Source organism: Aotus nancymaae, unplaced genomic scaffold (genome assembly GCF_030222135.1).
Source record: "Aotus nancymaae isolate 86718 unplaced genomic scaffold, 86718_ANA_hifiasm-v0.15.2.pri h1tg000014l, whole genome shotgun sequence".
In the NCBI taxonomy this organism is placed as follows: Eukaryota; Metazoa; Chordata; class Mammalia; order Primates; family Aotidae; genus Aotus; species Aotus nancymaae.
This window is the reverse complement of record NW_026988425.1, coordinates 10,332,360-10,358,157: the sequence shown is the minus strand read 5'-3', so window position 1 is coordinate 10,358,157 and position 25,798 is coordinate 10,332,360. Positions and strand designations below refer to the sequence as shown.

Below are 25,798 nucleotides of genomic sequence, written 5' to 3'. Positions count from 1 at the left end.
TCAATATATTTTATAAAAGAATCAACATAATCTTCCCATTAAAAAGAAATCGCTTGTATTTGTGTTGCCAGGTTTCCTGAAATTCCACATAAATTTTTTATTTTCAGTAAAATTACCTATGATTTAGGCCAAAATGAAAATAAGTATCCATTCTCACATAACCAGATACATCCCACAAGTAAAAGGCAAATAATATGTTTTAATCAGAGAGCATAAAAATAAAACATTCAGTTTGTTATTAAAATAAAACATTACAAATTAAAAACATTCACCTTTTAATCAAACAACAGCGCCATCCAATTAGAATGTTCTATGATGACAGAAATGTCTAGATCTGCACTGTTCAACACAGTAGCCACTAGGCCACATGCGGCTGCTGAGCATTTGATATGTGATTAGTGTAAATGAGTAATGGAATTTTTAATTTTATTTAATTTTAATTAAATTGAAATGTAAATAGCCATGTAAGCTCGTGCTCTTGTACTAAGAAGTTGGTATGGTGTGGCTGTGTCCCCACCCATATCTCACCTTGAACTGTAATAATCCCCACGTCAAGGGCAGGGCCAAGTGAAGATAACTGAATCACACTGCTCTCATGGTAATGAATCAATCTCACCAGATCTGATGGTTTTTATACATGGGAGTCCCCCTGCACAAGCTCTGTTGCCTGCTGCCATGTAAGATGTGACTTTGCTCATCATTCACCTTCAGCCATGACTGTGAGGCCTCCCCAGCCATGTGGATGCTATGAGTCAATTAAACCTCATTCCTTTATAAACTACTCAGTCTCAGGTATTTATTAGCAGTGTGAAAACAGACTAATACAGAAGTACAGATAAAAAGGGATCACACAGAGGAGGAAATCAGTTTCCCTGAGTAGAAAGGCAACAACTGTGGCTTGCCTGCTACCTTACCAGGTTCATCTTCACAAGACCAGAAGGCAGAGCTCTGGTGGGAAGCCTGAAAAGTACAGATGACAAAATCCAGGAGACTCTGAGGCTCCATCAGCTCTAACTGTCTGAAAAGTCATTTATTGATTCTGTCTCTAATCTGGCCAGAAAGTAACTCTTGCTCAGAAGGCCTTTTCTGTCTCCGAAGAGGTGAAAGAGCTGAGTAAAGACGGGGGGCGGAGAAAGGAGCTGAATATGAGGTCTGCTATTAAGATTAAGAGATAAAGGAAAAGATGACCTTCATGTTTTCCTCAGGGTTATGCAGCAAAGTCCTCTAGAATAAGCCACCAAATCAGGAACAGAGATATGCCCTTCCAGGGGACAAAGGAGCAGAAGAACAATTCAGTGAGTACAGACACTTGCAGAGATGGTGCTAGAGGCACTCCATTATCTGGTTCCTGCCCATCCAAGAGCCTTATCTCCCACCACTCCTCTTGTCCCTGACCTCTTCCATGGCCCCTCATTTCTCCCCTTGCTCCTCACCACTCCTGGACACAGACCTCACCCTCTAAATATATTCAATTAGGTCACGCGCAGTGGCTTACACCTGTAATCCAGTACTTTAGGAGGCCGAAGAAGGTGGATTGCTTGAACTAAGAGTTTGAGAACAGCCTGGGCTACATAGCAAAACCCCATTTCAACAAAAAATATAAAAATTGGCCAGGTGTAGTGGCATTCACCTGTGGTCCCAGCTAACTGGACAATTCAGGGTAGGAGAATCGCTTAAACCCAGGAGGTTAAGGCTACAGTGAGCCGTGATCGCAACACTGCACCCCAGCCTGGAAAACAAAGCAAGACCCTGTCTCCAAAACAAAACAACATAACTCCCTTATCTGCAATTCCAAGCCTACCACCTCATGTGCCCTAGTCCTGATATATTCCTGGAATCCCCTTCCCACTTCCTTTTTTCTTACTCTCTGCCCAGCCTCTCAATGTTTAAGACAGTTCAGGCACCACCTATTCCAGGAAGATTCCTTTGGGCTCATATTAAGAACGAGTGGTTCTTGATTGAAGGAGTCACAGTAGCCATTCTAAACACCCACCATTAGAACCCAAATCCGCTGCTTTCCTCATTTCTCTGAGTAGACTGTAAGCTCTTTCTGAGCAAAGATCACGTATGCTCTCTATATCCTCACGGACACTGAAAATATCAATCACAGACACTCAAGACATGTTTGCTGAATAAATGAATGGACATATGTCACCCACAGTAATCTACAAAGGTATAATGACTATTTTTACAAAAACAAATCTGAGGGTGAGAGGTTAAATAACCTGCCTAAGTTTTTAAAATGATCTGACTCACAAGCCTATCTCATTATTAAAGGGCATTTAAAAATAACAGACTTGATATAAATGAAGGATGACTTCATTGTAATCATACAGCAGTCATCAGCTTACATTTCTGACAAAATTCTGAGTTGCACAAAGACTGATCACTTGCTAGTTAAAGAACATAGAATAGGTACCTTCTTAACCAGTATTGCCTTCAGTTTCCTCAGCTATAAACATGAAATTATTGCCTATACTTTGTAGTATTTGGGTGGAGATTAAATGAGACAACATCAAAATGCCCATTCTAGTTCCTGACACATTGTTGAACTGTATCAATAAATAATATTAGTTTCTTATTTACTCTAGAGTCTTTTCCACTTAAATAGGGAGCAAGAGCCCAGGGAATCCCAACTCTGTATCTCTAAAATGTAAGAAACTTACCTGATCATTTACATTACATAATGAGGGTAATAAAATGTGGGACATGTCGACACAGAGGACTGGATGCTAACAGCACCAATTCTCAACAGCAATTTGAAAAAAAAAAAAATCTATATCTGATTAAGTCTGCATAGTACCTACCCTGAGTGGAAAATTTAAAGGTCGGCGGTAAGGCTGAAAGCCAACAGGCCCTCCCTGCTGGAGTATGGCTTGATGGGCTGCATGCAGGCCTTCCCCGACCACAGGAATAGCATTGTTATTTCGAGCATGTTGATTATTGTTGACTTGTTGATTTGCACTGTTCTCATTTTCTTCCTGGTCTCCCAATAAGTAAGAATGAAGATCTCTGTGCAAAAATTACATCAGTAACAAGTCTCATTTCAAGTCAAAATAAAACGGCAGACATGACACTCATTTTCTTCTTATTTACTACTAAGGGTAGAAAATGTACAGTGTAGAACCTGTACACCATATTATTACCACGTTTTGGTCTAAATGTTTATACCTGCTTTAAACGAAAACTTTCTAAATTTAACGTTAATTAACTTGTAGAATACCCCATACTCCACAAATTTAATCTATTTTATGTTTTCTTCAGCCAGTATCTGAGAAGAAATCAGTAACTGAAAGAAAAAAGTACAACATACAAAAATACTTACAAGTACACTTGTAAGCACAAGGTGTTAAGTACATACTTAGAATGTATAATATTGTTAAGGATCTACAGGAGGAAAAGAAAAATTTCTTCTCTACAGATGACTACTGCAACATGTAGCTACAAGCTATAAATCTGTAAAACCTCCAAGCTATAAATCAGTTAAGACAAAAATGAGACTGGGAGAGAAAGCAGTTAGAGAAGGACAGATCTGTTCGATCAAATATAACCAAATCTGTACTTCATCTTTTAAGATACCTACAAGATGCCAAATATTTTCTGAAGAACTTTGAAAGATTCAACTTTTAAATAAAGTATATAAAGCTTGAAGCTTGAAAAAAAAATAAATGCAACATGTTCACTGAAAGACTGAGCAATCAAATCTGAGAAGCACCCACTTACCAGGTTATGAACACTAAATAAAGGTAAGTTAGTTGGTTTACATAAAGGTAAATTGGTTTGTTTTTAATGAGCTAAAAAAAAAAAAAGCTTACTCCATGAAAGCCGGACCAGCAGCAAATCTCTGTAAGAGGGCAAAAATAGGCATACACTCTCCATGAAAGGATGGACAATGATGAGCAAAAAAAATTTTATTTAGAAGTATTGTATCACTTGCAGATATTACTAAATTGTCTCTTATTAAAACTAATTTTTCCTGAGTGGGCCATGGAATATACTTTTTCTAGAAAGGTTATTCAGTAATCACAAATGACATGCATGTACAAGGAGTCAGCTGCCCATACTCACAGCAAGTATCCGGCGGTCACGGTCCACGCTCGCACCAGCCCCTTCAGCCACTGTCTCGTGTGTCCCTGTTCAAGTAATGCTGGTAAGACAACCTGAAGCAGAAGCAGCTCCAGAGACAGTTCACTCACTGGAGCATCACTGAAAGAGCCAGGATTTTTAATGTGAATTGTATTTTGCATATGACTATATTATATTAAAATATTTAATGGGATTATAACAAAACTCCTTAAGAGTCTAATAAACTTACTGTCTTTATTACCTCTCCTCTCTCCAACTCAGTGAGGCTTTCCCTGCAAACACCACCAAAACGCTTCTGATAAGGGTCATCAATGACCTTCATTGTGCTAAACAGACGGTTAGGTCTTGGTTCTCTCCTCATTTGCTATATCAGTAGCAGGTTACACGAAAGGTCACTCTTTCCTTTCACATTTCATATCCAAACAGCTAAAGAATCCTTTTGACTGTACCGGAACAATATCCTAAAAATTTCTCATGGCCTCCACTGCTACCTCCCCTTCATCTCTGCCACCCTCACCTCTCACCAGGATCATTGCATTATCCTCCCAGCTGGCTTCCCGCTTCTGCCCTAGCCACTCCAACCCAGTTTCCTCTCATCACAGCAGTCAGAATGATCCTGTTTAAACCAAAGTTAGATCACTCCTTTGCTCAAAGCTTTCCAAGAGCTCCTCAACTTACTCAAGTACAAGCCAAAGTGCTTATAATGGACTACAAGGCTCTCTACGAGGTGGCTCTCCATGACCTCTCTGGCTTCAGGGCCAATTACTCTGCCTTCCTCCTCCTATTGCACACAAACTGGCCTCCTTGCTGGTCCTCAAACAGACCTGGGCGCCACTGCACCTACTTTCTGCAAGGATATTCCACCTTCAGGAATCCACGTGGCTCACTCTCTCATCAACTTCTTCGGGGCTTTCCTCAACTGCCGCCCTCTCAGGTCTTTATCAGTCACTCTTCCTAAACTGTAACATCATCCTGCCCACTCTCTATCCCCTTTTCCAAGTTTAATTTTCCCTCATAGCACTTATGACCACTTGGCATCACTGTATATTTCATCTATTTTAATGTCTATCTCCAGCATTAAAATGTAAGCTCTACTAGAACGGGATTTTTTCTTGATTCTGTTTGGTTCACCGTTACATCCCTAGTACTCTGAAAAGTAAACCGCATATAATGGGCTCTCAATTTTGTTTAATGGATGAATGAACTAAATACCGCTATAGCACAAACACTCTGCTAATCTTCTAGGTATAACTGATCACCACAATGAGTTTATCCCAACAACATGTAAAGCCCAACTTGTGTGTGTTTCCTGGTTCTCATTATGACTGGACCCTCCAAATCCATAAAAATCCTAAGTGTAGAAAAATAAAGTTTTATTACAAAAGAGTAACAATTTTAAAAGTCATGAACTGATGCTTCATTTTAAACTACTTCCTGGCATTTTTTCTGCCATTTTAAACAATCAGGATATAAATACTTCCCAATTCTAATTTACTAAAATACATATTTGAGATTTTACGGTGTGTACAATAAACCTTTTGTTTTTGACCAATCATGTTCCTATGCAAAGCATTAAGATCCAAATAAGAGGCTAGGCGCAGCGTCTCACACCTGTAATCCCAGCACTTTGGGTGACCAAAGTCAGGAATTCAAGACCAGCCTAGCCTGGTCTTGAATAGTCAGAACCTGTCTCCACAAACAAAAAAATTTTTAATTAAAAAAAGAGAAAAAGACCTAAATAAGACATGATTTCTGCCATCTTGGATAAAACAATAAATACTTGCAAAGTAATGGAACAAATGCTCTAAAAAAAGATAAATATTGCAACATTGAAGAGAATTTTTTTTTTTGAGACGGAGTTTTGCTCTTGTTGCCTAGGCTGGAGTGCAATGGCACAATCTCGGCTCACCGCAACCTCTGCCTCTTCGGCTCAAGCAATTCTCCTGCCTGAGCCTCCCGAGTAGTTGGGATTACAGGCATGCGCCACCACGCCCAGCCAATTTTGTATTTTTAGTAGAGATGGGGTTTCTCCATGTTGGTCAGGCTGGTCTCAAACTCCCAACCTCAGGTGATCCGCCCACCTCAGCCTCCCAAAGTGCTGGGATTATAGGCATGAGCCACCGCTCCTGGCCTGAACACAATTTTACAGTATGTAATGATGGCACGGTGGCTCATGCCTGCAATCCCAGCACTTTGGGAGGCTGAGGCAGGCAGATGGTTCAAACTCAGAAGTTCAAGACCAGCCTGGGCCACATGGTGAAACCTGTTCTCCACAAAAAATACAAAAATGAGTCAGGTGTGGTGGCTTGCACCTGTAGGTCTCAGCTACTCAGGATGCTGAAGTGGGAGGATCACTTGAGCCCAGGAGATTGAGGCTGCGGTGAGCCTGATCACAACACTGCCCTCTAGCCTGAGTGACAAAGCAAGAATCTTTCTCATAAAAAATAAAATAAAATTTAAAAACCTTAATGTGGATTTTAAAAAGAATACCAAATGCTTGCCAGTCAAATGTGGACAAGAAAGTTATTGTAAACAGAGAGAAAAAGACAAAGAACAGCTAAGTAACTCAGGGGAGCCTCAATGGTAGTATAGCACAATTAAAAGAATTCAAGTCGGTCAATGAATGCTAAGACAAGATATTGAAAAAGGAACGAGATTATGCCAAGCCTTGCATCTCATTCTAAACAGTGTAGATATCACATAGACTACAGAGGAAATGCTGACAACTTTTAAACAGAGGGCTAAAATAATCAAACTTTTAGAAAATCTAGAGGCAGAGGTGTTGAGGATGAATGGAGAGCAAGAGGAAGGCCTAAATTAAGTTAGTAAGTTGCAATCAAGTTGAATTAGTAAGAGGTCTTAAAAAATTAGAATTGACAATACTTTAAAGACTGATTAGAAGTAAACTTGAAGTTGGGGAGAGAGAGCATGGGGAGAAATGCCACATATAGGTGATGGGGAGGAAGGCAGCAAATCACACTGCCATGTATGTACCTATGCAACAATCTTGCATGTTCTTCACATGTACCCCAAAACCTAAAATGCAATAAAATAATAATAATAATAAAAACAAAAGCAAAAACTACAGATTCCAAGACAAAGTGGCTTAGGTATTTGATATGTAGCGGGGGCGGGGGAGGGAAGAGAAGGCAGAGAAATATAGCAAAGCAACATTTACTTTGGAGTTTGAAGAAACTGATGGATCTTGCTTTCAATATGTTAAGGGTGTGACTTTTGAATGTGTAACAACACCTCTCAATAAATCTGTGTGCTAATGTAAAAAAAAAAAAGAACATAGTACATACTACTCGTGTAGCTAACAAACAAGTATATAAACAAATAAAAGAGCAAATACAAAAAAAAAAGAAGTAAACTTGAGGATGTAATCCAATTTGCCTGCAATTGGGATAATGACTGTGGAGATAATGTAAATCCCTAAAGAGCATACAGGATGAGTGTTAGAGATAAGGTTTCTGGATGACTTAAGTTTTTTTGTTTTTTGGGGTTTTTTTTTTTGACTGAGTTTCACTCTTGTAACCCAGGCTGGAGTGCAATGGTGAGATCTCAGCTCACCACAACATCTGCCTCCCAGGTTCATGCAATTCCCCTGCTTCAGCCTCCCGAACAGTTGGAATTATAGGCATGCGCCACTATGTCCAGCTAATTTTTTTTTTGTATTTTTAGCAGAGACAGGGTTTCTCTCCATGTTGGTCAGGCTGGTCTCATACTCCTGACCTCAGGTGATCTGCCCACCTTGGCCTCCCAAAGTGCTAGGATTATAGGTGTAAGTCACGGCGCCCTGCCTATACTTGGGTTTTTAAAGTAAAAAATATTTTCCATCCACACTCATTGTACCCTATTTTTAATCCATAATTAAATGTGCAACTTTGGCTTCATTCCTTATAATATGTTTCAAAATAAAGAGGATACTACTAATACACTCTCATTAGGTATGGTAAAACATTTCAATGCTGTGCAAATGCATACTTTATGTGCAGAAAAAAAGTCTTTCTTTAGAAAACGTAACTACTAATGTTTATATGATCTAGAATAAGGCAAATTTATGTAAAGTGGAAAAGTTCCAGAAAATTTTTTAAAAATTTAATTTTAAAAACAAAAATAAGGGTAGAATAAGGCAAAATTTAACTGTCAGATGATTTCCAGTACACATAAGAAATGTTTTAAATGTTTACTGTAATCTGAATATCAAATCCCTAACAGACAAATTAGTAAAGGTATTCTGACTTTTTAAAACTTACCTGTAGAGCATGACATTATATGGAAGAAAATTAGGCAGCAGACTCTTAATTATACGTATAGGAAGCCAAAGCATCAGGAGGACAATGGAGCCAAAGACAATCTGCAGAAGGAAACAGGGTATGACACCACCGTAAGAGTCAATCACTTCTGTGAGAGACAGGCAGACTTCTGAGCATACTCAAGCATTATGCAGTCCAGGCATCTAATTACTCAAAGACCAAGTGGTTCCCACTCTACACATTATCCTTGAGTTGCTTCGTATAAAAACGTTTTCCTAAGATGGCTGCCCCTCTCCTTTTAAGGACCTACCATCTCGGACACAAATGCTAAAACGGAAGCCACAAAGGATACACACCGCATGCTACCTGAGGAATGAGCTAGAAACTTAAAATGAAGGAGAAATGCCTGCAACTTAATAAATCACTTGTAACCAGCTAAAAAATGGCCCCATGTTAATGGCTACAAAAGCTTTCAAAGGACATGATGTTACTTTTAGAATTTTATTTTAGAAAAACTTAGATTTAGGGCCAGGCACGGTGGCTCACACCTGTAATACCAGCACTTTGGGAGGCTAAGGCAGGTGGATCACAAGGTCAAGAGTTCGAGACCGCCTGGCCAACATAGTGAAACCCTGTCTCTACTAAAAATACAAAAAAATTAGCTGAGTGTGGTGACGGGCACCTGTAATCCCAGCTACTCGGGAGGCTGAGGAAGGAGAATCGCTTGAACCCAGGCGGCAAAGGTTGCAGTGAGCCAAGATTGCACCACTGCACTCTAGCCTGGGCAGCAACAGAGCGAAACTCCATCTAAAAAAGAAAAAAGAAAAAGAAAAACTCACATTTAACTAGGTAATTTCTTCTTCCAGGTGGGGAAACTGTGACATGCTTCTGTTAAGAGTTTAATTTACAAGCCAGCAGGAAGTCTCCATTGCTTCAATGCAAATTAAACGTAATTCAGACAACCGTTAATTTAACTATCAATCATACCAGTGGTCCCCAATCTTTTTGGCACCAGGGACTGGTTTCATAGAAGACAGTTTTTCCATGGGGTTTCAAGATGAAACTGTTCTGTTTCAGATCATCAGGCATTAGATTCTCATAACGAGCACACAACCTGATCCCTCACACTCGCAGTTCCCAACAGGGTTCACAGTCCTGTGAGAATCTAATGCCGAGGTTGATCTGACCTGCTGGCCCGCTGCTCACCTCCTGCTGTGCGGCCATTTCCTAACAAGGCATGGACTAGTACCCGGCCAAAACATGGGGGCTGGGGACCCCTGAATTATACTACTATAGAACAAGAAAGCATCTTCTTTTCAGTAAATATCTTTTTACTCATTTATATTAACAAAGTAACCAACAGCTACTTGACAACTGAATACTGTAGGCTTAAAGAAATATCTTATTCAATACACCCTAGGAGCTCTCTTGAGAAATTGAAAAAAAAAAACACTAAAGAAAACTACAGGGTAGCACATCTTATTCAAAAAAACAATGGAAACATCTTCTTACCACTGACAAAATAAATCTTCGGAGATGCCTATATATTGGCAAATGGATCATTTCCTGTACTGGATTGAAATCTGGATCATTCAAATTCCTTAGAAACCATAGGACACCAGGTCGAAGTACCTGCAAATACATTTTAAATACTATAAATATTCACCAATGTCTTCAAATTCTATATATGAGCTAAAACATTAACAGAAAGATAAGCACTTAAACTTATTCTGGTATCTAAAATGGGCCCCAGAAAGTGTATATGGTATTCCTAGGAAAAAAAATTTCTGAACCAGAATCTTAATGAAAACTATCATGTCTGATGATGTCCTCTGACATCATTCACTGAAAAACAAAACAAAACACTGTGTCCAATGTGTCAAGAAATCTAGACCTCTGATATGAAAAATAAATGAATACAACCATTACTATAGTAAAAGGGTTATGTTGCAATTTATAAATGTCCTAAATAAAAGATCTGATTTCAGTCTTACACTTCCACAGAGGGATTATTTTTTAAAAACCCTACAGCCTCCGAATCTTCATTTTACTATCTATACCTTCCCCCTGTGAATGAAAATCATCACCCGAGATGCTGTAGGTGATGGGGTAAAGGAGGAGTCTGGGTACTAGTCCTATGTGGTCTAAGCTTACTGAACTATCTTCTGTAACACATCTAATCTGCCTAAACTTCTGTTCTCATTTTTTTTTTTTTTAGAGACGGGGTCTTGCTATGTTGCCCAAGCTGGAGTGCAGTGGTTATTCAAAGGTGCGATCCCGCTACTGAATCAGCACGGGAGTTTTGACCTGCTCCATTTCCGACCTGGGCCAGTTCACCCCTTAGTGTTCTCCATCTTCTAAACAAGGGAGTTACAATAAATTACTTCTAAGGTTCTGCCTAAGTTCCAAATTTTCTATCAACAAAAACCATCACATTGATAAAATGAAAAAAAATCATTATAAAACATTTTATTCACATTTAATGAAGTAATTTGGAGTTCACATATAATTTCATTTTTAAGAAACAGGTTTCTGCAGTTGCTTTAGTTCTCAATCATTTCTTTTCTTTTTTTTTTTTTAATTGACAGGGTCTTGCTTTGTTGCCCAGGCTGGAGTGCAGTGGCTATTCACCGTCGCTATCCCACTACTGATCAGCATGGGAGTTTTGACCTGCTCCGTTTCTGACCTGGGCCGGTTCACCCCTCCTTAGGCAACCTGGTGGTCCCCAGCTCCTGGGAGGGCACCATATTGATGCCGAACTTAGTGTGGACACCCAATTGGCAGAGTGCACTACAGCCCAGAACTCCTAGGCCCAAGTGATCCTCCCACCTCGGCCTCCCGAGTAGCTGGGACTACAGGCACGTGTCACAGCACCCAGCTCAATCATTTGTTTCAAAGAAAGAGTGAAAGCTTCAGTTACCAAGAGAATTTACTGAATATACTGTATGATTCAGAAGAATGCTTTGGCCCCTGAACCCTCTTCCTCTTCCTCAAATCTTGCAAAGAGCAATGCACACCAAGAACAGCATTCAGCCTTTATGCTTTTGTGTTCCATTCCCACTGGAATTGTCAACCTGCTCCTCCACACCCTGCACAACTCCATCACCAGTCTGAGTGTAAGCTGACTTTTTCAATACTGTATTCGTTTTCAGGCTGTAACATTGAGGAATTGTGCCTTTGTTTCTCACTGATATCCCAGAAGACAGTATAGTGTCCGGCACACTGAACATTCAGTATTTGGGGAATGACTGAGCTTGAGATGTACACTAATAAAATATTCACCTGCTTTCGTCATCTTCAAATCAGTTAAAACTAGATTCCAAAAACAGGATTAATAAAGGTACCAGGTCAGGTGCAGTGGCTCACATCTGTAATCCCAGCACTTTGGGAGGCCGAAGTGGGTGGATCATTTGAAGTCAGGAGTTCAAGACCAGCCTGGCCAACATGGTGAAACCCTGTCTCTACTAAAAATACAAAAATTAGCTGGGTGTGGTGGCGGGCGCCTGTAGTCCCAGCTACTTGGGGGGCTGAGGCAGGAGAATCGCTTGAACTCAGAAGGCGAGGGTTGCAGTGAGCCAAGATCATGGCACTGCATTCCAGCCTGAGCAACAGAGAAAGACTCAGTATCAAAAATAAATTAATTAATTAAATAAATAAAGGTACCCATCAGGCCAGTGGAGGAGAATTGCCTGAACGCAGGAGGCGGAGGTTGTGGTGAGCCGAGATTGCGCCATTGCACTCCAGCCTGGGTAACAAGAGTGAAACTCCGTCTCCAAAAAAAAACCCTCTATTATTCTATACTTAAGGTACCTAAATCAAAACCATTTTAAATGTTTGATCCTACAAAGCCATATCCTTTTGGTTACTTCCAGCATTACATTTCCTTGAAGTCTGAGACACATTCACATCATACAAAATTCCAAGTCTGTATTAGAGGATGGCTAAAATATATATGAAGTATAATAAAATGAGTACTCTTACTTGTTTCCTCAGTTCAATCATCCTTCCAACTCAGAAAGATTAAAACTTGCCAATTATGAAGACAACTGAAACAGTTTAAAGCAATCAAGTCAAAGTCCCCTATAAATTATTCCCTCTCAGAATAAAATACTAGAGAATATGATTTAGTTAGGAAATCATCATAGCCTTTGAGACATGACTGGCAGTAAAAGCAAAAGTCCTTTTTAAAAATGTACAGCATCAGCATTTCCCTGTACTTACCTCTCTCAGTAATAGAATGAAGGAGGCAAAGTAGAAGACATACACCATTCCCACTAGCCAATGCAGAAACATGGTAGTACCTGGAGCAGACTGAAAGCTCAGTTCTCGATCTTTCAGAGTAGCATCAAACATTTCCTGAGCCAAAAGAGGACAGGTAAGAGATTTGTGTCCCCTACATTTGCAAAGTTAACATTTCCATCTTCTAGGAAATAAATAATCAATATGCACGTGAGGAATGATTTCTAGAAATGCAATTTAGGTATGTCATTTTATGGTGTCACAGAACTATATACAAGATTGGCTACTGCTTCAGATATAAAGAATGATAAACCAATTGGTAAAAGCTTTATTAATATAGATTCTATTAAAGAACTATTTTTGATGAATGTAAAACTTTCTTTTCTTGGCTACAGGTCTGCATTCTTAAGAAGTTTTAAAAGTAAGGTATGGGAGGGTAAATGTTATCTCAGAACCAAAGGGAGCTTTTCTACACATAAAATATTTTTGAAAAAATCAAAAACTGATTATCCCTAACAGCAATTAAAGAGTATAATCAAGACTGAGCATCTTAGTTAAACCAAATGATTAGAGTGGAATTCATTACTACAAAGATAGTTTCCTTATCAAATTACTCTCTATGTATATAATATCTTAGCATTATCTATAAAAATTTGAGAGCGCAAAGTGGGCAATAAAATTCTCCATTAGTTATTAGAAAGATTTCAGCCAAAACATCCTGACATCAAAAATTTGCACAAAGCCTCAAAAAACTCAGGTACTCTAGAAAAATTAACATTAAGATTCTATACTAATACACTTGTCAAAAGAATAAGCAAATTATCAAATATTTACTTTCCTTTAAAAAGAACCTATACTGAAGACTTCCTTTTTTGAAGCTTTGAAATTATGCTATTATACAATAATGAATACTCAACTTACCAAGGAACAGATATCCAGCCACCAACCACAAATGAGAGGGAATACTCCAATTTCTACCACGACTAACAAAGAGACCTTAAGTGAAAATAAAGGTCATCAGTATCACCCAAGTGTAGGAGAAATCATTTCCAATTTTAAGTTATAACAGGAATTACCTTAACAACAATATAGCAGACTCCTAGTAAGCGACGAGACCTATGAAATTTCACAAGAGTTGCCAAGCCCTACAGCATCTAGTTAAGGAAAAATTGAGTAAAGGTACAATGAAACAGGCAACTACTTAGTTAGTATTTTTTGACAGAATTAATTTATTTCACATTTTGTCTACACTGACCCTTACTGCAAATACCTACAACTTTCACCAAGAGAACAAGGAGAGAGACAAGTTTCACCATTAATGAAGAGTTCTTTGGTATGAATAAGATTACTGAACACCCAAGTTGGTTCATTAAAGGATACATGACAAATTATCAGTGTTATTGCTAGAAGTATATACCCAACTATGGTGGTGATTAGGCCTTCAAAATGAGATGCTTGGACCTGGAAATAAGAAAAAAGTAAATAAAATTTAATTTTACCACATGTCCTACATCCCAGTTTTCCCATATTAAACAATCCAAATGAATAAAAGTGAACTGTCTAGACAATTTGTAACTAGAAAACAACTGTAAAATTCCCTTTGGATGACATCTCTGAAAACCAGATTCTCTCACTGTTATATATTGCTAACAAATGAAGAAAAAATAACACTTTACCCAAGGAGACAAAATAAAAGTAGAGTGAATTAAATTTTACTAAAACAAGAGCACTGTAATACATCAGCCTGCCCTTTATTCTCACTCTAAAGCAGATTTGCTAAAGACTAACCACTGAAAGCAGGAGCATACTGCTCAAGTCGCCCACCAGCTTGGTAATATCCTAGTCACTTCATTTCCTACCACTAGAAATAACTGTTCAAGTTTCCCTTGCTCTGCAAATCTGTTCCATTCTCAACTTACAGTCAGTAAGAATTCTGAAAGTAGCAATGCCTATTGGTATTTTTTGGTTCCCAAGTTTTAGATAGCAAGTGGCAATAGCTTGGAAAGTCAAAATTTTTCAAAACACTGATCTGAACCTTTTAAGTTCTTGCATTCAACTAGTGATAATCAGAGGTGTACTAAATATTATAACACTTCAGAATGTGATCTCTCTGGTCTCATATATACAAACTGAGCAGATGATCCCAGATAGTCAACTCTTCCTTAAAAGACTGAATTATTCTAGGGCCTCAAGAGAAGTAATAATCTTTCCAAAATTTATTTACCTCTGAAAAATAATAATAAAATGTCAAAACTAAAGCACTCTAGAAAACACTATAACCCGTCATTCCAATAGTCTACCCTTTTAAAATTGACTGATATATTGTTACTTTTCTAAATTCAGCAGGGGGCACCTGGGGAAAGGGAAAGAAGAGAACATACAAGTTCATGAGATGAATGGAAAATCAGCTTGTGGAAAACTTTCCACAGTATGCCTCAGGCCCACCCAGCTGAATGGATTTCAGAGCACATTTTCATTAGTTAGCAACATGACCACTATCTCTTGAGCTGCTGTTATTTTTTTTAAAAAAAGAATAAGACAGTATTGGCTAACTATTCCCTCGCAAAATGCCAATTGAGAAATGAAGTAACTCTTTCGAATACTATTTGATTATCTGATTAATATTTGATTAATAAATAATCAAATTTGGGAGTAATGAATGAAAGTAAGTTTGTAAAAGTATTATACTCACGTGTTCTTCAAATCCCAAACCAACAAGGGAGAAATGACCAATATGGTAAGGGCAAAATGCTAAAAGGGGGGGAAAATTCAATAAAAACGTCAACATCAAAACAATGAACACTCCTATTACAATCCCCCACTAAAAGGAATGAGGGCTTCTTGGAGAAATGAAAGAGTCCAGAACTAGGCTAAAAATATACGGCCTAGGACATTCTCTGTAACTAGAGAACAACAAAGTTATTAAGGTCTAATCGGGCCGTGCCAAAACAACACAGAAACCACTGTGAAAACAGGCCAGAGAGGATAATGACTAAAACTGATGTAAAAACACCGAACATACACAAATTCATGAGTTTATGATGCTCAAAAAAGGAAAAGCCCAAAACAATAATAATCACGAAAAGAGAAAAAGCAACATCAAAGAAAACACTTTCATGTTTTGGAAGCACTTAGCACACCAATGGGAGTAGTTAATGTACCAATTCCTTATTCTGAAAACTAAAATTAAGGGGGGAAAAATGAGCATCTGTCCTACTTGTCCTGGACAAACAGGTTCGGGTTGACCAAAGAGACCCAAATTAATAAGAATTTCTTCTTTACAGAAAAGCCAGCCAATAAATGTAAAAAAAATGACAATTTAAAAATCACCATTTTGCCACCCTTAATGAAGTAAATAATTCTGGCAAGAATCATCAAGAGCTAATAAAAATCATTAAGTGGAAGGCTGATGGAACACTATAAGACATAAAAATACCACTCCCAACAGACTACTTTCTAACGGTAAAGGGAAAAATAAAACCTAAGATTACAGGCTCAGGTTGATATCGCCTGAATCCAGTGTTAAAAGTGGACAATCCAATACCATGTACCTCAGATCCTCACATATCCTATTAATAGGCACAGTGTGACCAGTGAAGAATTTGTTCCAGTTGTATCAAACCTGAATCTAATAAGGCCCTTTGATCTGATTTCAGGTTTAAGAGAAATATGGGAGACAAAGGATAAAAGCAGAGGATATCCAGGAAGCAGATGGACAGAAGGAAGTTAACCTAATCCTAGCAACAAATCAATGGCCAAGTAGGGTGGGTTGGGGGAAGCAAAGAGAAGAGTACTCTAGATTAAAAGACTGACAACTTGGGACTTAACAACTAAAAGTAGTATGTGGACCTGATTTGGATCTTCATTAAAATAAACCAATGCAAAACGGTATCTAAAGGGACAACCCAGAAATTTTAAATATGATGGATTATTAGGAAATATTAAAGAAATTCTAGTAAATTTGTAAGGTGAAATAACAGCATTATGGCTAAGTATGAAAATCTTCTTAAAATCTTTATTGAGAATTTTTACAGTCTTCTTTTTCCTCAAGTCTTTCTGGCCAAATTTTACTTCATTCTTAATAATAAAATGTAGTTATCTTTTCTTTATGGTAGAAAAAACTCAACAGCATAATAGATTACTAAGGAAGTGGGGAACTCAATCATGAAAGCAGAAATCAGAGTGAACGCACTAGGGATCTGGCTTCTAACCCTTTCTCAGTATTCCATGGTAGTAATTTTTTTTTTTTTTTTTTTTTTGAGACAGTGTCTCACTCTGTCACCCAGGCTGCAGTGGTGCGATCTTGGCTCACTACAACCTCTACCTCCTGGGTTCAAGCAATTCTCTGCCTCAGCCTCCCAAGTAGCTGGGGTTACAGGCACCCGCCACCATGCCTGGCTAATATTTTGTATTTTTAGTAGAGACGGGGTTTCACCATCTTGCCTGGTCTTGAACTCCTGACCTTGTGATCCACCCACCTCGGCCTCCCAAAGTGCTGGGATTACAAGCATGAACCACTGCACCCGGCTGAATCTTTCTGAACATGTATCCTCAATATGTTTAAATTCATTTACAAATTATATATATATATATATATATATGTATATATATATATATATTAGTTTACTAATATACTGTGTGTACTATAAAGCATAAGAAATTTTAAAAGGCAAGAAGAAAAAACTGTATGTTGAATTTTGCCTATTTTGTTCTCATATCCCAGTCTGAAGATGACTCAACTAGGCCCCTGGGAGGGTCAAGTTTTAACTCTATTTGCAGATGTATTAAAGAATGATTAACATTAAATACCAGTTGCAACAATCAATTTCCATCCCATTACACACACACTAATGGAAAGGCATCCTGAAATTAAGGACAGTTTTTCAAGACTGTCGCCTTCTGCAGGAAGACCAGAGCTTGGTCAGATTACATTTCTGTAAAGCATATGACTACAAGAGCCAAAAAATTGCCTGCAGAAAACTTCCAGCAGAGGAACCCATGCAGGAAAAAAACATGAGGGTGTTTAAATCCCAATGATTAAAAGAAAAAGTATGTTCCTAATGGAAGAAAACTTATTTTATTTCAAAAGATCCTAACTATGTAATAAAACATAAGTTTACTAAGAAAATTTTTTTCGCAGTATAAGCTCAGGAGGTTATATTAGAAAAACCTTTACTTAGATTTGACTTCTATAAATGAGAGTTCTTATTTGTATAATTCATGTTTTAAATGTGACCTGTTTCTCCAAACATCAATTTAGCATTAAGCTTTTCTGCAAGAGTAAAGACTTAAATCTATAAATTTTTCTCTCAAAAAAATAAAAATAAAGATCAGTTTCACAGTCTATATATGAATTATTTTACCTAACAAAAAATAAACGCAGAATAACATACAGACACCCCCACATGCAAGGAGAATAAAGAATGAGCTTCCTATTAAATCTGCACATTTTTGAGTGTCTACTAAAAATTAAGAAATCAATGCAGGTTATGCAAAATACTTTGTTAGCAATATACAAGTAAATTTCCCTTTCTCTTTTACAGATAATATACAGAAATCAATTTTTGGTCTCATCCTCAGTCCAAATATTCAAAGCCCCTTAGACCACATGGCTTCTTATTAAAGACATCTGCTTTACAGGTCACAATGTAGTCCTCAACAGAGCAAAATAACTTGGAATTTGGTGGAAGAAGCCTGGGGAAATCTCTACTCATCCTCTTCAGCAGAGCTGAGGGGTAAATCACAGGTACTAAGGAAGGAATTGTTCATAGATTATCCCTATATCGAGACATGCTGCCTGAGGTCTCAGACACAAATCATAGGACCCCTAACAATAACCCCATTCTATCAGACTCTACCTCCTCATCCCTAAAAGATACAGAAACTGAACTCTAAGGCCTTGATTTACTCAATTTAGTTTTCCTTACCTCTTCTGGAAAGGAGAGAAACCTCATCAACAGTGTTTCATCAACCTCACCTTTCTTTCTCCAATACTCCCAATGGGAGGGACTATTGTGTGTTGTCACAGAATCTTCACAGCTGCCCTCACAGAAGTATTTGGAAGTGATTTTGCACGTGCTGGAATCTGGTTCTAAGGGGCGCTCACATTTGGGGAAGGCTTACTGCCTTCCCACAAGTCTACATCCAGCTCTGATAACAGCACCCAAGTCAAGGTCTCTAGAAGGCCTTGGTCAGGAATTTGACAGATGAAAACAAGATCTTCTGCCATAGGGAAGAGCACACAGACAATCAGCACAAAACTAATTTCAGAAGTAGAAAACTGTATATTCTCAAGTCAGTCTAAAACCAGCTTCTACAAAAAAAGACACAAATGCCCAACAGAAGCAGAGACAGGTAGGTAACTGCAGTCACTGCTGCTTGAGAAAGTATCTGTCTGTCTGGGGCCTATCTACACAGGATTCCTATCTGAAACTATTTTCATATACCACTTAGTATTTATTCCTATGCTAAAAAATTAAAAAATTAAAAATAAACCTATAACAAGGTTCCTACAAAACTAAATTCCTACCATAATATTATTAAAAAAAGCACAAACACAACTTACCAAAAACAAGAATGAACAGTGTATTTAAAGATACCACCCAGAAGACATGTTCCTAAAGGAAAAAAGCATCAATAAAGCATATTGAATTCATATTTAACATATGTTTAACTGGACTACTCCACTTATTTAGCTATAGCCAAATACTAAAATTAGCTAAGACTGAAATTTTCCCTCTATTGTTTTGGGATTTCAATCTAGAAATAATATAACTTTCATTTTTCATTAGCTTATATAACTAAGCCTAATAAAACTCAAAGTTCAAAATATTACATGTAGAAAAAACAAATTCATTTATAAACATTTCCTTTTTAGAAATAATCTATGGTAAATTACACAGATGTTAATAATACTGGATTTCATTTAAATCAAATGACACTGAAAAATTCCAAATGGAGAAAAATTTGAAAGCCAAATTAATTGTAAACATCATGTTAATGTCAACTGCAGTGTTTCTTTCAATGTCCATTCTGCTTTCATGACACCTGCAGGGTCACTACTGCCTGGCTACCTCCCCTTTGGAGAACTCTAGCTTGTTCTCCTCTGGTCCCTCCACTCCCTAAGGTGTCCTGACTTTCTTTGTCCTGTCTCACCTGACCATCTGGTCCCCTCTCACAGTTACATACTGTCACGTCTGTGACAGCTATCTGCCTATTCCTTCAGCCATGTTACACACACACTTTATGCCCCATGCTGACACTGACCAGACTGCCCAAGTCCATTCATTCATGCCCACAACCTTCCCCAACCATCAAGTTAAAGGATCCTTCCAAAAAGCTTTTGTTTAAAGATTTCTCTGTTCAGGTCCCCTAATCGTCTACAAATCCAATCAGCTAGAAGGGTGATTAGTTTGTAAATGACTACTACGTTTCTTCTCACTAGGTTGGCTCAATTTTTCCAACCTCTCTGCCTTCATGGCTCCTAAATTTTCCCTATCTCCAACATTTGTTATGCTTCAACGTCTAAGTTAATCTTCACTGAAAACTTCCTGCTGACGAACTCCGTTCCACTAAGAAACACCTAATCAAGACCTCTTTTGTGCCCCTCTTGTGTCGTATGCATACTTTCTGTCACTGAGTCTAACACATACCTCCAAAACATTCCTTGTTTATATGTTCATTTCTCTCTACCACACTATAGAGCATCTTTGAAAACAGGGACTCTGTCTCATTAATCACTGAATTCCCCAGTGCCTATCACAATAGCTGGCACACTATACATATTAAGTATTTTTTACTGAATGAATTCATCCTGTGAATAACTCACATGGGTTTGAGTCAACACCACTACCTTAATGACTTCTGTCCTTCATTTATGAGGAACTGATGGGGTAAGAAATATAAATCAGTATGTGGGCAAATAATGCTTTCTATACTGACTGTGATCAAACCATGACTAGACACTCATTAATATCACATTCCCACAAAACTGTGGAATTATATCAGATATGTTCCTAAAAATCCACACACTGTTAAATTCAACATCCTCATCTGCAGCCAGCCTGAGGAGAAGGCCAACACTGAGGACAGCAAAGGAGATCGACAGAGATATCTGGGACTCTGATGACATCGTTGGGCCTATAGATCAAGCAACGCTCAAGCCCATTCTTCCTCTGGACTTCCTGTTAAATTAATGTTTCAACCAGTAGGGGTTCTGCTACCTGCAAGAACAAGTTTTCTTTAAAGAACAAGTTCTTTAAAGAACTGCTCCTCACCTTAGAGTTGCAATCTTTACTAACAAGGCAGAGTTCCTAGGTAAAGACAGGTGGAGTTCAGCAAACAGGAAAACCTAACATCAGCCTGGGGGGCTTTCACTGTAAAACTATGCAAAACTGCTTTGCTTCCACCAGTACAGGCAATAAACATTGCAAGATGAAACTTTAAAAGAAGACCAAGTTCTTTTTAACTACTATTAACTCTGGAGTTTATTTTCTTTGCTAAAAATCAAATATTTAATAATTTTTTTTAAATAGTTATTGCCTATATGCTTTTTCAGTATTTTCAGCACACAAAACATACAATCTTCAACATATAAAGTAAGCAAAAGCCAAAGGGCATCTAGACCTTTACCATATACTATAAATGTGAAGTTTCTGAATCACTAAGATAACTCCAATTCTGTTATTAAAAAGAATTAGTTTTACTTACCAGAAAAACTAGTGATCCATCAAGTCCTAGCATCTAAAATAAACAAAAATGATATGCATTAATTCAAGATGCAACAGAATTTTCTATTCTAATTTATGAAAAAAAACTCATTTTCTTTCAATATCTTTAAACATAGTCCTCATCAACTACTTCCCAATACCTCCTATCATTTTCAGAAAATAAAAAAATTTGTTTATGAGTGTTTTATATTTTGGGTCTCCTTTTATTCAAAATTATATGATTTATAAAGTCTAAAAAAATTCCATCTTGGATTTGTTACTGATGATATAGAGCTAATCAAGACTTCATAATACAACTATATTATTTTGTCAACTAAAACATGAAAATACTACTTAAATTTAAATTGTTACTTTGTTTTTCAAAAGTCCACAATTTTAGGTAAAACATCAAGGTTTTGTAAGATACAAAAAAAGCCACCAACGTCACAATATTTTCACCACAAAAAGTATATGACTTAACTTTCTCTAGGAATGAAAATTCTAGTAACTTTTCATCAACTGTAACTATAAAATTAGTGTATATTAAATATATCAAAGTTTAAAATATATTTTAGGATTAAAACACCAGGATAGTTGACAGAAAAAGGTCATACTCTTTCCCATGTAAGCTCTTCAGCAGCTCGGTCCCATTCTAAAGCATTCCAGTTCATGTCATCTGAAAATATAATTGCAATTTAAAGGTTACTGATGGAATTTGAACTAAAAATAATAATTAATAAAAAACAGTAAAATGCACTAAAAATAGTAAAATTTGGTACTTTGTAAGCTGTTGTTCAGAAGCTAAGCCATATTTCAATACTGAGTATTTGCTTGTCAGGGAACAAATAAGAATTAAAACATACATATAAATAAATAATACATATAAAAGAAGGTAATCCTAGATTGAGATAAAAGCTAGAAAAGGAATAAATAGGGTTATGTGAAAGAGAGGAATTCAATAGCTCTAAGTCAGGAAAGAATCTGGCAGATTTGAGAAAAGTAAGGAAGCCAGGGGACTAGCACATTCTGAGTGATGATGAGGGTAGTAGACAGACAGAAATCAGATCAATAGGAATGTGGAGTCTGGATTTTATTCTTTAGTAATATAATGGGAAAATTACTTAAAGATTTAAAGGCAGCAGAGTAACATGAACTATGTGGAGCAAGAATGGAAGGAGAAAGAATAGTTAGGAGCTACTATATTAGATCAAGAGAGAGAAACAATGGCCAGGCCCTAGGGTAGCAGCAGACTGCATTCTTAAGAGCCTCTGACCTCTCCTGCAAAGGCCCCCGTTCCCATTACACAAGTCACTTTTTCTCATCCTTCAGAGGTCTCAGCTCAAATATCACATACTCTGAGCTACCTGGGAAACCTTATTTAAAATAGGTCTAGGTGAGGCACAATGGCTCATGCCTGTAATCCTAGCACTTTGGGAGGCCAAGGCAGGAGGATTACTTGAGCCCAGGAATTCAAGACCAGCCAGGACAACAGGAAGAATTCATCTTTACAAAAAAAAAAAAAAATTAGCTGGGCATGGTGCACACACCCGTAGTCCGAGCTTCTTGGAACTGAGGTTGGAGGATCGCTTGAGCCCAAAAGGTCAAGGCTACAGTGAGCTGGGTTCATGCCACTGTACTCCAGCCCGGTGACAGAGCAAAACCTTGTCTCAAAAAAATTAAATAGGTCTCTCCCCAACAGCATCCTCAGAGCAACCTGCACAACACTTATCACGACATGTATTTTCTACTTCTTCACTAAACCAGAAACTTTGGGAATGCAGCGGCCTAATGTTTTGGTCACAGTTATATGCTTAGTGTCTAACATTGCCTGACACAAAGAGACACTCAAATATCAGGCATGTCAAGTAGACCCAGAGACAGTGCAAAGCTTGACAGGAAAACTCTGGTGGGAGAGAGGAAAGGAAGTGAGTGACCGACAGCTGACGAGCAGACCCTGACCTCGACCTTTTTTTTTTCAAGATGGAGTCCTGCTCTGTCATGCAGGCTGGAGGTGCAGTGGCGGGATCTCGGCTCCCTGCAACATCCACCTGCTGGGTTCAAGAGATTCTCCTGTCTCAGCCTCCCAAATATCTGGGATTACAGGCGCACACCACCACACCCAGATATTTTTTGTATTTTTAACAGAGATGGGGCTTCACCATGTTGGCTGAGCTGCTCTTGAACTCCTGACGTCAGGTGATCCATCTGCCTCCTGTCTTGAATCTCCTTTTACATTCTAGAGTTAACACTGCTAGAACATGAGACATCTGATTTCTTTAGATGGCACCTTGTCTTCAGTATACACTTGAAGATTCTTTCTCAATTTTATTTTTTTTTGAGACGGAGTTTCGCTCTTGTTACCCAGGCTGGAGTGCAATGGCGCAATCTCGGCTCACCGCAACCTCCGCCTCCTGGGTTCAGGCAATTCTCCTGTCTCAGCCTCCTGAGTAGCTGCGATTACAGGCACGCGCCACTATGCCCAGCTAATTTTTTGTATTTTTAGTAGAGACGGGGTTTCACCACGTTGACCAGGATGGTCTCGATCTCTTAACCTCGTGATCCACCCACCTCGGCCTCCCAAAGTGCTGGGATTACAGGCGTGAGCCACCGTGCCCGGCCTATCTTTTTCAATTTTAAAAGTTGCACTGACTCAAGGGACATGGAAAAAGAAAAGCAAATAAATGAGGTAAATCTGTATCAAAGTCCTTTATTTTTAAAAAAGTAGTACCTAATCCAACGTAAAAAATAACTTCCTCCTATCTATCCTATAAAAAAGTCCTGTGTAAAAAGGATTTCAAAACACAAAACATGCCCTGCTTCATAGGAAAAAAAAACCATATTTATGCATATATACTTCCATAAATGCCAGTGTGCCAAAATAAAGTAAAAATAAGTTAGAAATAGAATTTCAGAACATTAAAATTTGAAAACACCAGTTCTTTTCCTCTATGCAAATTGAGAGCAGATTTGCAGTGCTGAAGGAAGAGTGAGGACATACAAGCAGCCATTACCCTGAGCTCCGTTATTAGCATCTGCCGCATCTTCCACACCAGCATCATCTTCCTCCTCGTTCTCCTCCTCCTCCTCTTCTGCCTGGTCATCCTGGGCGTCAGGGTTTTCCCCCACCACTGCATTCTCAGCTGGTGGGTTAGCAGGCTGATCAGCAGCAACATTTTCTGCACCATTTCCTCCTGCTGGAGCCTAAAAATCACAGAAAAGTCCAGAAATTTAGATCTACTTATCTATTTTGCTATTTCCAAATTACATTATTCTTACATTTAAAAAAAAAAAAATCAGGCCGGGTATAGTGGCTCATGCCTGTAATCCCAGCACTTTGGAAGGCTGAGGCAGGCGGACTGCCCAGGAGTTCGAGACCAGCCTGGGCAGCACAGCAAGACCCTGTCTCTACATAAAATTTAAAAGTTAGCCCAGCATGGTGGTTTGTGCCTGTAGTCCCAGCTACTGAGGAGGCCGAGGTAGGAGGATCTCTTGAGCCCGGAGGCTGTGAGGCTGCAGTGAGGTATGATCATGTCACTGCACTCCAGGCTGAGTGACAGAGCAAGACCCAATCTCAAAAACCCAAAACAAACAAAAAAACTAGAAAACAAATATAAACCATACTAAATTTTTTTTAAAAAAGAAAATCTTTCAAAGATATCTTTTTTAAATGTATCCAATGTAGGATCAATTTTAGTATATAAGAACATAACCTCACTTCATGTACATATTCATTCGGTATAGTTAAGGAATCAACAGTTCACAAAGCATCATAGAAAATGGTTAAGAAATCTAGCTCTCTCAAAAATAACCTTTTTATAAGACATCTTTTGTCTTTACTGACAACATCAGGGATGAAAATACATTTTTTAAAAACCTTACATACACACACACACACACACACACACACACACACACACACATATATATATAAAACTTAATTCTCTGTTATCAAACACTTGAGGAAATGTTTTCAAATTTCTGCTCAGTGGGTAAGACTGCATATGGACTTTAGTAAACCCCCTAATGCTGTTTCCAAACTAGCTAGAAAATTAAGAGCTAGAAAATTAAGAGCTAGAAAATCATAATATCACTTTCTTGATTTTTCACATCTCTCTTAATCTTCACCCAAACCTTTCCACTGCCCTTCTTTGTAATAACAAATGAATTATAAGGGACCTGGAAGTCAAAAGTTTGAGTCTTAGAGACAATAATTTCCATGAACTACCTAAATAAATTTTGGGGTGGGGGAGTTACCTCATTTTGGTGATGTCCCGCAGCATTGAAGGGTGGAGCAGCATGCTCCAACCAAATTGGTGCTCCCCCATGGACTATCTGCTCTCTCAACCACACCAGGCTGATGAATGCACACAGGGTACATGTCACCACAAAACAACCCTGCAAACAATCTGCCAACAAATTTTCCCTATTAAAAAAAAAAGTACATATAATTACTCAAAAGAACACTTAAAATTAGGAAAACAAAGGTAAAAAGTTTTCTTTTACACT

The 25,798-nt window shown here is 38.1% G+C and overlaps 1 protein-coding gene across 1 annotated transcript in view; it reads right to left on the bottom strand.

Annotated features, from left to right (window-relative positions):
• MARCHF6 (membrane associated ring-CH-type finger 6) overlaps positions 1-25,798 on the bottom strand; it is an 82,888-nt gene that overhangs the window by 22,957 nt on the left and 34,133 nt on the right. The window contains exons 6-19 of the mRNA XM_021675374.2: positions 25,547-25,715; positions 24,304-24,493; positions 21,907-21,968; positions 21,294-21,326; positions 19,150-19,201; positions 15,277-15,335; positions 13,965-14,045; positions 13,661-13,729; positions 13,506-13,580; positions 12,567-12,701; positions 9,858-9,977; positions 8,346-8,446; positions 4,069-4,206; positions 2,808-3,012 (exon numbers count right to left, since the gene is read on the bottom strand). Of these exons, the coding sequence (XP_021531049.1) occupies positions 2,808-3,012; positions 4,069-4,206; positions 8,346-8,446; positions 9,858-9,977; positions 12,567-12,701; positions 13,506-13,580; positions 13,661-13,729; positions 13,965-14,045; positions 15,277-15,335; positions 19,150-19,201; positions 21,294-21,326; positions 21,907-21,968; positions 24,304-24,493; positions 25,547-25,715 (1,489 nt within the window). The remainder of the gene's footprint in view (positions 1-2,807; positions 3,013-4,068; positions 4,207-8,345; positions 8,447-9,857; positions 9,978-12,566; positions 12,702-13,505; positions 13,581-13,660; positions 13,730-13,964; positions 14,046-15,276; positions 15,336-19,149; positions 19,202-21,293; positions 21,327-21,906; positions 21,969-24,303; positions 24,494-25,546; positions 25,716-25,798) is intronic.